At 34.6% G+C, this 13,329-nt stretch overlaps 1 protein-coding gene across 7 annotated transcripts in view; it reads right to left on the bottom strand.

Annotated features, from left to right (window-relative positions):
* The window catches only part of L3MBTL3 (L3MBTL histone methyl-lysine binding protein 3), a 162,829-nt gene that overhangs the window by 117,214 nt on the left and 32,286 nt on the right, over positions 1–13,329 (bottom strand). For 4 of the 7 annotated variants that reach the window (XM_020987032.2, XM_020987033.2, XM_020987035.2 and 1 more), the window contains exons 5-7: positions 12,725–12,884; positions 10,688–10,823; positions 4,233–4,283 (exon numbers count right to left, since the gene is read on the bottom strand). In XM_020987032.2, coding sequence (XP_020842691.1) covers positions 4,233–4,283; positions 10,688–10,823; positions 12,725–12,884 — 347 coding nt within the window. The remainder of the gene's footprint in view (positions 1–4,232; positions 4,284–10,687; positions 10,824–12,724; positions 12,885–13,329) is intronic. The other 3 variants (XM_020987037.2, XM_020987039.2, XM_020987038.2) reach the window with 3 other exon arrangements.

Raw genomic sequence — 13,329 nt, forward strand, 5'->3', positions numbered from 1 at the left:
AACACCTTTAATGACCCTGTCTTAAATGATAATTGAGACTGTCTTCCTTAGTAGTAAAGATGCCAAACAACTAATTCTGCCTTTTGCTCTCTGCTTTTTCATGTTGCTATATACATCAATGTAATACTCTCATTAATTCAACAGACGGCTTCTTTTCTGTAATCTATTTACATAACTTCTTAGAAAGTACTCCTTGAATTATTTTTTGGACCATTTAATTCTAGTTTGCAAATAGCCCTACATACTTTGTGGATTTTTCTGTTCTCTTCATTTAGATGATTTTCCACTAAAAAAAAACTGTCCCCTCTTACTACCAGTTGAGGGGTAACAAGGTATTTGTCTTTGTGGATCTTTAACAAAGATCACAACTTTCCAAGATTTGTCAAAACTAATGCTTACTACTACCTTCTTGTGATTCACACAGCTACAAAAAATACTGCCAAAAGGAAGCAAGAAAGTACTACTAAAGGTATCATGTGACCAGCAAAATAGAACATGGAGTCCTTGAGAGTAGGGATTGTTTCACTCATTGTCTGTGTCACAGTGCCCAAAACATAGCTAGTGCTTAATAAATAACTGGAGTTCTGTGTCTATATAAAAATAACTAAAGGTAATCTATCATATCATTACACAGAAATACCATACAAGATAAAAACCTCATGAAATGACATCACAGGACTTAACTATCTATCGAGTTTCCAATTAGTGATTAGTGACCCCACCCTCCAAATAAATCCATATATGGGACACAGTGAACATGAGAGAACTAGTAGGCTTATGCTTCAATGTCTAACTGTAGGGTTCCTGTCCACTCCCACCCATGAGAATGACTCAGCCCGAACTCAACCCTCATCCCATAAGAGGTGGCAGACATAGATTTTGTTCAACCACAATAAAGGAAAATGAAAGCAAGCAGACTGGGTTGGAGGAATGGAGGCAGGATATAAAACACTGGCAGCAAAGACCACTTTGCAGACTATATATCAGAGGGGAAAGAGTTCCCACTTAAGAGAAATGCAGGCCAGCACTGTCTCTGCCAGAGTTAGCTTTCAGCAACAATCTAGACCTAGCCCTTAGAGTCTCCAACAAGGCTGAGTCTAAGGATGCCCATCCTAAGGATGATCTGTACAGCAAAGAAATGGGGAGGAGACAATGAGTAAGTAGGGAAACCAAAGACAAGTCACTGGGAACACAAAAGGATGAATGATCAAAATGACAGGGGAGAAAGCCAACAAAGACACTCACAAAACCAGAAGACAGAATGAGTGAAAACCCAAAGGGAGGACAGAAGTGTATGGCCAAAAGTTAAATGAACTAAAATTCCCTGATCCAAAAAAGAACTCTTGCAACTTCTCCAGAGATCATGAAACAACTACAAGAAAATCTAGAATGGTTCAAAAAAGAAATAAAATTGTTAAAAGATATCAGGAATCATATTTAAGTTATTGGAAATCAGAGCTCTCAGAAAAGAACTGATAAACATAAGAGATAAGAAAAATGATGAGCATTCTTTCCAAAAATATAGATTCTGAAAGAAAGAATAACAAATTGGATTATAAAAATATTGATGTAGAAGAAAAGCTGGAAAAAGAGGTAGCAATGCTAAAGAACATTCTAGAAAATTCTAGAAAAGTTGAAGCAACTGACCTTCAAGATAGGATGTAGAGAGGCAACTTAAGCATCATGCCTCTTCCGGAAAAAACACGACAAATTAAAAATTGTGAACATTCTACTGTAGGGAATGACACACACAAAAAAAACTGTTCTGAATGTTTAATCAATTCCACAAAATGGCATAGAGGAAAAAAACCCACACATAAAATTCTATATTTGTAGTAGTTAGATGTGACAATGTCAATAACAAACAAAATAATTCAAAATTTGTTTGCTAAACAAACAAATTTTGTAAGCAGTGAGGAAAAAGATCTTCAGCTATGAGGGAACACATTTGAATAACTCTGGATTACTCTACAACTACAAGAAATTGGAGGATGGAAGAGAAGATAATATTCAAAAAAAAAGGCCTCTTTTTGGGAAAGGGCCCAGCAAAAGAATGTACTTAAAAGGGGGGAGGGAAGGTAGGGAAGAGAAGATTTACTGAGCAAGGAAAAAGAGTCAAAAGAGAAAGAGAACTAGATAAATAGAAAGAGGAAAGAATTTAAATAAATTTAAGCCACTTGAAATAGAGCAGGCAAACAAGGAAAAGAAAAAACAAGGAAAGCAGTCAAAAGACAAAAATGACCTGAAGGACTAAAGACCTAAGGAGAATTTAAAGAATCAGAAGAATGGTAGGAGAAAGAACTGATCAATATTCTATGGACTAAATCTCATGACTCTCTATAACTGAACCAATATATTTTGTAGGAAGGTGAATACAACGGGAAGTTACATAAATGGAAAGAGGAAAGATAAAAAACAAATGTATCCCCACCAAATCTGTAGGTGAACAGGGAAAGGACAATGTCTTTATTCTTTCAACAAGAGTTGGTGTGAGAGAACGGGATAAAAGCAATGTAGAATAAGAACTGGGATGGAGGGAAAAGTGGGCTCATCCTAGAAAAGTAAGTAAGAGCTGTATATCTATGATAAGAGACAAAATATTAAAATGGGCTTTGTCTGAAGGAAATCTCCACATTAGAAGAAACTTTCCAGGTAAACAGCTGTATCTTCCAAGGTTGCATCTTACCCCAGGAAAGGGGAGGTATGAACAAACTCCCAAAAGCAACCAAAACTCACTTGTAGAGAATACATCAAATGAGAGATGGGATAACCTGGCCTTAGGAGTGGAGACTGAGCATGTTTTAAGACTAGAGAAAAGGAGAAGGCATTATGCCTTGAGAGAGTTATTCCCACTGTATGCTACTGCTTCCATCCAACACTACTTCCTCCATGAACTGATACTTTTAAGAGAAAAGCACAATAGAAAACAGAGTAATTTGTTAACATCTATAAACACTGTTATACAGAAACAACATAAAAGAGGGAGTTCATATCTGAATCTTCAAAAGCTCTACCCTTATGTAAGAGACACAGAGAATAAAAATTCCCTAATCATGAGAATTCAGAATTTACTAAAAGGAAATAGAAAAAAAAAAGAAAATGATGCAAAGAAAAACACTGTTGGGAAAGAATATACTAAAAGAAAGGGGGTGGAGAAATAAAGAAGGGAAAATTTAGAATCATACATTTTACTGAGCTAGGAAAAAGAAGAGCCAAAAGAGAAAGAGAAAGAAATAAGAAGAGGAAAGAGTTTAAGTAAATTTAAGGAATCTGGAATAGAGTAGGCAAATAGAAGCAAAAGGACAGGAAGAGAGTTGCAGGAATAGATTAGCATCAAAACAGTGTACATAAAACTAATGTCAGGAAGAGTATACTGATGTAAAAGTGTAGGGCCACAAAAATAATCGATACAAAAGAAATAGATAAAAACACAATTTTGACAATTACAACTTTAAACATCAATACATTAAACAATCCTCCTAATATACCAACAAGATAAAGAAAAAACCAAAACCCAATCTGCTAAATAAATGAAATAAATCTCAATAAAAAATAAAGCTTCATACTAAATGAAAATGAGAAACTAACAAAATTTTCTATATATCAGGCATTTTAACAGCAAGAATTTCAATCGTGCTATCAGTCAAAACAAAAAAAAAATCCACAATATTAAAAGTGATAAAAAGAAAAATTTCATTAAAAGGAAAAATTTCATTAGGCTTAAAGGAAAAAAACACAAAAAATAAATAATATAAATAATTAATATAAACATATATGCATCAAATGGCAACATCTAAGTTCATAAAGTAAAAGTTAACAACTGCAAAGTCATGACTTTAATATTCCTTCTTTAGAGCTGGAAAAATCTAGCAAAAAGAAACAAAAAAGAAAATGTAGAACTGAACAAACTGTTGAATAAATTAGTTCTGAAAGATTTATAACATATTCTAAAGAGGAACATTAAAGAATATACATATTTCTTCACACCCCCTTTATAAAAACAAGCCATGCACTATGGAACAGAAAAATTATAAATAAAAAATGCAAAAATACTAAATACATCTTTTGCCCACCAGAACGTAAAAAAACTAGAAATACACTGAATTTAAAAAATAAAATAAAATAAATGAGACCTAAACAAAAACTTACAAATGGCTTCCTAAACAACGAATAATAAAAGAACAAATCACAGAAACAATCAAAAAGAGAATGATAAAAATAAGACAACCTACCAAAATTTCTGGGATGCGGCTAAAGCAGTCCTCAGAGGAAAAACTATATCTCTGAAAACACACGTTAACAAAACAAAAAAAGAAAGGATTAATTGACTGATGATACAATTTTTAAAATTAGAAAATCAACAAGAAAACAATGTAAATACAAAAAGGGAAATCTTTAAGTAAAAAAAATATGAAAAATAACAAGACAACAGATAAGACAAAACAGAAAACTTTTTTTAAAAAATTAATAAAATCAATAAACCTTTAGCTAACCTAGTAAAAGGGAGAAAAAACAAACAAAATAAAAAGCAAACAAGGTGCAATTACAACAGAGAATAAATAAAAGTAATGATCATAACCTATTATATCCCAATTAAGAATTTTTTTAAAAAGGAGACCTGCCTACAAAAATGAAAATTCCCAAATTAACAAAATGCTAGATAAATGTCAAACAACTTAATCACAGAAAATAAACTCTGAATCTTGATCTAGATGAATTTAGAGGTAACTTTTTTCAAACATTTAAATAACAATACTTATACTAAATAATTTCATAAAGTGAGAAAAAATAATCCTAATATTTAAATCAGAGATTTAAATCATGAATAGATACATTTTTAAAACACATGATTATGTTAATAGATGAAGAAGTTTTTAACCAAATATAGTATTCACTTAATGCCAAAAATCTACAAAGTATAGACAGAGAAGAGTCTTTTTAATATGCTAAAAAGTATAATACATACATATGTGTGTTTGTATATTCTCAAATGCTAGCATTATTTGCAATAGGGAAACACCAGAAGCTTTCATGATAAATATTGAAGAAAAGTAATGATCTCACTTCCCTTTCTATTCAACATCGTTTTAGAAATGCTAAGTGATCTCAATAGGACAACAAGAAGAAATTAAAGGCATAAACATTGTCAAAGAATAAACAAAATTAGTGCTATTTTCAAGTGATAAAATATTTAACTTAGAAAACCCCAGAGAATTAATCCTTTAGCCTAGGGGACATCAACATTCACAATGAGGCTCCCTCCTGTACCCTATTCCCGCAGCAACTCAATCTCTTCAACTCCTAGGATCAACTTATGCTTCTACCACATCAGCCACATACAGAGGCAGAAGCAGTCACATCCTGGATTTCACTATTTTCCACAAATATTCTATTTTCTTAATTAAAACTCTAATTGACTATAACCTTCTATCATTATCTTTCTATGCTTCACCTCTACAGTAAACCTTCACTGTGATCTACTATCCTCCTATCCCCTCAACAGTCATAATAATCACACACACACACACACACACACACACACACACACACACACACACACAAACACAACAATGTAACCAGTACGGGAAAAAAACCCTAAATGCTGTCCAATTAAGCTTGGCAACAGAGGAGAGCTGAGAAAATGCACCTCCCTTCACTGCAGAAGTAGGGGACTTTGGGTATGGAATACCGTATATTCTGCTCTCTCACTCTTTCTCTGGTTTTTTGATAAAAAGGAAAAGCTACACAGGTAGAAAAAGGGAAAAGGGATGCATTAAGAATTGAAGATAAATAAAACAAAAAGACAACCATAAAGGTAAGAGTTTTTTTTAAAAAAAAAAAGGACTGCTAAGGTCTTGACCAAGAAACTGAAGATTTTTTTAGGAGTACAGGTGGCATTTTCATCACTGTTACTGATCACGGCAAAAGAAAGTGATAGCTGAGAAATGAATAGTTGGTTAAGAAGATAATATATCAGAACGTTTTTTTGGATTTATAGACCATAGCTCATAAAACAGAAATGTTGGATGTTTGGCCAGAGATAGAGTATACCTAACAAAGGACTGCTAAAACAAAGGGGGGGGGGGGAAGCACTTGCTTAAAGTCCTGCAAATTTAATCAAAAAGGCTTTATCATTAAAAGAAAAGGGGATAGAGAAAACTGTCTACACAAAGCTAGCACACCAGATAAGATAACAGAATCAATCAACAAGCACTTAAAGTACCTAATATTTACCTCGGAGTTCCCTCTTCCAATGAAATCACAGGTCCAGTCTCTCTATTCTGTATCTCTGTTAGTTGCCAGGCACTGTGGCTAAAATAGAGTTAATGCATGCCTTCGAACAGCTTACATCGTACTACAGGGATAAGTGTTTACAGATGAAAAAATACGGGATATATCCAAAATATATACACAATGACAGAAGTAGGGGACAGTAATAACAGGTAGGGGAATTAAGAAAGACCTCTTTAAAAAAGTATCACTTCACCTAAGCATTAAAGAGAGTTGGTGGTTCCAAATGACAAAGATGAGTAAGGAGAGAATTCTAGAAATGGGGGACACCCTATGCAAAGACAGAGGCAAGAGGTAGAATAAAATATATAAGGAGCAGCATGTAAAACAATTTAAGCTACAGTTTCGATAAATTGTAATCAGCCTGGAACCATAGACTAGAACCATATTGTGAAGGGCTTTAAAGGGCAAATGGGAACCTCTATTTTATTCTAAAGGCAATAGAGAGCCACAGAATCTACTTGAATAGGAATAACATGGTAAAATCTGAACTTCAGAATTATGAATTTGGTAGCAGTGCGGAGAATGGATTGGAGAAACAACTAGATACAGAAAGACCAATTAAAAGCCTACTGTAATAAACAGTACAGGTCAGAGGGGATAAGGGCCTATACTAGGGTGGCTATCAAGTAGAGAAAAGGAACAGCTGCTGTGGAGAATTCCACAGAGTCGTCTAAGGAAGAATAAAAGGATGGGTATGCAGCATCTCAGGCTCAGTTAACGTATGATAACAAATTTATCACAGGGGCAGCTAGGTGGTGCAGTGGACAGAGCACTGGCCCTGAAGTCAGGATGACCTGAGTTCAAATTTGACCTCAGACCAAACACTTGACACTTAGTAGCTGTGTGACCCTGGGCAAGTCACTTAACCCCAGTTGCCTTAAAAAAAAACCAAAACATAACTCCCATCATAGGCCCATCAAGTATGATAATGTGACTTTCTCTAGCAGCATTCTGCAACAACCAAAGTAATACAGCATTAAAGTTTGAAGAGGAATAAGTGGTGACAGAACAATGGAGCAAAATACTGAAAAGTCATGGACAGCATAAAGTTGAACTGAGTAAAACAAGAGTTGAGATTTCAAAGGAAGGAAAGTAAGGTCAGAGGGCAGTGGACAGGAAAAACAGAAAGGGGTAGAACTGGAGGTTGCAAGGAACACAGAGGATACTGTTTATGAGGAATAATACAACGTATTGGAGTAAAAAAAAAAGCCCAAAAATTCACAGGCTATACCTAACCCAAGGAAAGAGTAATCAACAAAACCCAGTTTTAGATATCTATATACAAATACCCAAAATAAGAGTTAACAAGCAAATTAACCACAGATCCCAATGCAAGGAGACTAGTTAAAGCTCATAGTTTTCACTGAGTTTGGTGGGATGGGATCATCACTGGAATTAGGCTCTAGAAAAGAATATCTACTTTAATAAAGACAGGATAGCTAAAAGGGAATAGCATGGAACATGAAGAAGATATACCAAATGATGAAGTCCAGTAAATAGAAGGGAAAAGCATGATGATGATACAGAGACAGAAACAGATGTGATACATCAGAGCACAGCATAGAACACCTCATCTAAAAGAAGAAATAAGTTAGTGGTTCAGGAAACATATCACAAGCCTGGCACAGAGGTCTGATAGGGTTGAGATGATGATTTCAATTATCTGGTAGAGCGCTCTCTCTTTCTCTCTCTCTCTCCCCCCAAGAGTAGATGATTAGCAAATAACTTTTTGATTTGCCTTAACAATTAACAATTCCATCCTTCAAAAAGAGCAATTTTGGAACTGTTTCTCAATCACAAAATAGGAATTGGTTGTTAACTTAGAAATAATGGGAACACCTTTTTGCAAAGGGATCACTCAATCTTAGAATTTGTGATAAAGAAGAAAGCCAGACATGGTCTGAAATGCATTCCAGATTTTGGGAGAAAAGATTTCAAAGGGTTCAGAGATGGGCATGTAGAATTTCACGACCTAAAATTCTACAGAAGTCAGGCCATGAGAGTTGGAGACTCTCAAGAATAAAATTCTGAAGACACAAACAAAAACAACTGCAAATGGGATGAAAAGAGGGAGTTATTTAAAGAGACTGGTGTAAATGCATGGGAACTCACCAATTTATATCAACCAATTTACATCTTTTTTAAAGAAAATAAAGATACAAGGGCAAGTGATAGGGAATACAGGGGTATACGATGGTCCTATAAGAAGTACTACAGCTCAAAATCACCTATAATTGGTTAGAAATTCTCAAGATCACAAAGAAAGTAATTTTTAGCTATATTAGAAGGAAAGAAAGGACAAGACCACTACTTAGGGTTGGTTGGGAAAATGTAAAATGATGAAGAAAAATCAAAAAATAGTCAGCTCTCATTTTATTTATTGTCTGTGTCAAGTTTTCTGTGTCAAAATTTTATTTGTTTTCTGTATCTTCAGACAAATCTTTAGACAACTGAGGGCAGAACAAAATTGGCTCATTGGGAGATGAAAGCAAACAAGAACAGAAACACATGGAGAGAGCTTTAACTATCCTTGATGGGTTCAGTTCACCACACCCAGCTGAACTGCATCCCAAGGTACAGAAAGAAGTGGTGAATATGATTGCTAAGCCAAGGTCAATGACCTCTGAATGATCTTGCAAAAAGGGAAAACTTATCATAGAACTAAAAAAGGGCAAATGTCCTAATTTTCAAAAAGGAGGAAAAGAATCAAGTTTATAAACTATAAAGCAGCTTTGCTGTCATTCAGTCGTTTCAGTCTGTGTCAAACTGCTTGTGATCCTATTTGGGGTTTTCTTGGCAAAGATACTAGAGTGGTTTACCATTTTCTTCTCCAACTCAGATGAGGAAGTGAGGCAAAAAGGGTTAAGTGACTTGTCCAGGATCACATGGCTAGTAAGTGTCTGAGGCCAGATGTGAACTCAGGAAGATAAGTCCTCCTGACTTCAGGCCCTCAGACCCAGCACTCTATCCACTGTGCCAAGCTAGCTGCCCATAAAGCAGCTAGCTTGGTAAAAGTCTACAACGGGGGCAGCTAGATGGAGCAGTGAATAGAGCACCAGACCTGGATTCAGGAAGACCTGAGTTCAAATCTGGCATCAGACACTTGACACTTAATAGCTGTGTGACCCTGGGCAAGCCACTTCACCCCACTGCCTTGCCAAAAAAAAAGAGTCTACAAAGGATTATTAAGGAGATAGTAAACATTGAGGAAAGAAGTAGTATCACAGATCAAGAACAGAAGAGGAACCTTGGAGGCCCATGTCATCTAATTTCTTCATTTTACAAGGGAGTATATAAATACAGCTTCATCAAGGATGAGTCAGGTCAAACTAACCTCATTTCTTTTTCTATAGGGGTAATAGATTGGTAGATCATGGGAATAACACAGTTAGGATTTACCTAAAATCTAGCAGTGCATTTGACAAAATCTCTTATCCTCTTCTTTGGGAAAAGATGTGACAATTTGGGTGAAACATCAGTAGTTAGGTAGATTCCGAAATGGCTGAATGGCTAGACTGGAGGATTTGTTTATAATTTTATAAAGAGGTCTCTAGTAGATTGCACAGGGATCTGTGCTTGACCCTGTAGTGTTTAACAATGACTTATATAAGGCAAGGATAGCATATTTACCAAATCTGCAAATAATACAAAGGAATCAGAAAAAGCAAAGCTACCACTTGGGCTTCATTAGTAAAATGCTCCTGTCCCCAGAGTTAAGAGGTACTTCCTATTGCCTTTATTTTAAGATGATAATTATCTAAATGTTCTTGGTTCCTATTCACTCTGCCAAGATTTGATTTTACATCTTCAGAACAGGAGGTAGGTTCTCCCATACTCATCTCCATTGGTTCATGCAAAGATACCAAGAACCACTTCAAGAAAATGAAGAAACACCATTAATTTGCTTTCCACCTTAAAACAGAAACTCTCTCTACTGAGTACTGAGTCCTATGAAAAGTAGAAGTACCAATAAAATAGCAGAAGGAGCATTCCAGCATAACTAATTTTATTGCTCTACTTGTACTCAGGTAGAAAGTCCAATATGGTAGACTAATAAGGATTCTATTATTATCTTTAAGTTCTTCGTCAATGAAGCAATTGCAGAGGCCTAAACATGGTATCCTTGGACACAGTATCCTATCTCAACCTTTTATTTCACCCAGTAGAATGGTATGAACATGATTCAATACTTTGGGCTTTGTTGAATTGCCCTATGGGTATGAAAGCAGCAATACTAAAGGAAGGTACTAAAGCAACCATACACCCAAAGTAAAAGTAGTTATATTTTATAATTACTAAATATATCAGTGATAATATGACAAAACAACTAACCACTTCTATTGAGTAAGTGTAACTATTGTCCATAACTTAATTACACAAAAGCGATACTAACATTTTCATCTTCTCTTTCCTCTCCATCTTCCTTAGGCTCTACTCGGAGGGGTAATTTTGCTTTCCTCTTCCGACTACACTTAGAGTCATCTTCTTCATTGTCTTCACCTAGATCTTTTTCTTCCTTCTGTTCTCTGCTGTGAAAATAAACTAAATATTACTAAAAGAGACCATATGTCAAACATATGCATAATTATCAATGACAAATTCATTAAAATGTTTAATTTCTCTAACAGAAACATTTTTAATCAAAGGGAAGAACTGGAACACAACTGGACAGCATATATAAAGCACACTTAAAACCACTAATACACATGCCAGCTGTCAGGGTACAGAAAATGGAAATTATGTTATGTTGACTGCAAAAGAGACACCAGCAGCATATGTTGAACGAGTTTTTACAAGTTAAAAATTATTTGCCTTTCACATCTGTCATCGAAACTAATAAAGAATCTGATTTTTTTTTCAAAAAAAAGAGTTAAGTGTTCAGGTCTATTTTAAAGCAAGGATTCATCTAGCTATTATTCAGACAGACAAAACCAAATTGCAAAAGGCTAATTTTGTAAAATATTACTCAGTGAAAAGAAACAATTTAAAAAATGATGTGCCCATAAAATGACATCAGAAAACCCCACTAAATGAGTCAAATAACTGTAGCATAAAATACACAATTATTTGCAATAAACATATGTATTCTAAAATTTATTTTGAGGTTAAGACTGATTTTGTTAAGGTCTCTAAAATGGAAGCAGTTCAAACACCACCATGTCAGGGTGCGCCACACTTCTCTTCTAAACTTCAGTCTAGTACTGAGCTGGCTGACTAATCACACACACTACTACAAAAATAATGGTCAGTTTCCTTGGAATGAATCTCAAATACTTTGTTACAAATGAAAGGTCTAACCAAAATTACTTTTACCAGTCAACAAAAATGTAGTAAGTACTTTCTAGGTGATAGGGACTGTGCTAAATAGCTGGGATACAGATAAAGTTTAAAAAAACAATGCTCTCTGCCCGTAAAGAGCTCATATTCTAATAGTATTTTTTATTAAAAAACCAATTTGTTTCTACAAGCTTAATTAATAAACTCAAAGATCTAGAACTGGAAGGGACCTCAGAGACTTGACTGTTTCAAAGATGAGGAAATTGAGGTCTCAGGAAGTTAAGCTACTTGCCTAACATCCCATGAGTGTAAACAGGTATTTGAACCTGTTTTCTGACTCCAGAGCCAATGTTCTTTCCACTTCAACCATGCTACCCATGATTGTCAATATTCATGTTACTAACAATCTAATTAACACAATGAAAAAGAGGCAATTACTGTAGTAACACTCAAGGAGCTTATGAAGTACAAAGAAAGCTAACAACATAATAGAAGTCAGAATCAAATAAGCTTATCAAAAAGTTTAAGTATACTTAAACATTAAAAAGAAAGTCTTGGTGAAAAGAAATAGAGGGAAGAAAATAAGTAGGAACAGATGAGATACAAGAAAAAAAAGAAACAAGTATCAACAAAGCAAAAATTACAGGGACAAAAAAAAGAGAAATATAGAAGGGAACACAAATGGCAACTTTATTATTACTTTGCCATATTTAATTGTAGCCAACTCTACCCTCCCAAGGAACTATCTCATTAGTCCCTGAAAGTCTGCAGGAGGGGATATAAAATATACATCTTCTAAACAAACTTTATGTCACAAAAATTCAGAAGGTTTACGTAAACTCCTTTTTTTTGCTTGTTCTACGTATACTAGAATATCTATGATTGTCGAAAATTGGGAATTTCCGTCACTGGAAAGGAGTACTTTGAGAGCAGAGACTGCCTTACTTATTTCTAAGTATATTTCTAGCACTTAGCATAGTGCCTAGCATATTGCAAGTGCTCAATAAATGTCTCTCAAAACCATCATTAGCTTCAAAAAACTGTTTTTTAAAAAAATAAGAAACTGACATAAACTAGAAAAAGCTCATGGTCTCATTCTCCATTATCTTTATATTTGCAAACCCATTTCACACATGATAAAAACAAAATTTACTTGTCTTTGTTCTGACGTGCACATTTCTGACTGCAAAATTTTCCTCCAGAAAGAAACTCATCTATAGTGCCATACTGATAACAGTTTTCACAGAATTGAAGTCCTTCTACTTTCATTGTTTCCTTCAACCGGAAAGGCACCCCTGTCTTCTCTGAAAAAACTAGAAGGTAAAAGAAGGGCATCACTAAATTAGTATCATTTCAATTTTTTTTTTCCAAAATACATCATCACCAGCATGATAATGTCAATCATAGCCATATGGTGTTCTATAGTCATGAAGGAATTTATATAACATTCTCTTATCTGATTCTTATAACCACTCTGTGGAATAAGTAGAAAAGGTAAAAGATCCATTTTACAAATAAAGAAACTCACAATCAGGGAGTCTATGTAACTTACCCCAAGTGGTAGATAAAGTGAGGATTTGAACCCATCTTCTGAATCTAGGTGAAGTGCTCTTTCCTTTATATAATGTAATACTTTTGCAATACTTTGATTAATACTACAAGAATATACTTTAAATGATTTGGAGATAGAGAGGCAGACAGTGAGCAGAAAACTGAGGTAGAGTTTACAAATAGGAAAAAATCTGTAATAAAATCAAA

Source organism: Phascolarctos cinereus, unplaced genomic scaffold (assembly GCF_003287225.1).
Source record: "Phascolarctos cinereus isolate Bilbo 61053 unplaced genomic scaffold, phaCin_HiC Scaffold_5;HRSCAF=322, whole genome shotgun sequence".
Lineage (NCBI taxonomy): Eukaryota > Metazoa > Chordata > Mammalia > Diprotodontia > Phascolarctidae > Phascolarctos > Phascolarctos cinereus.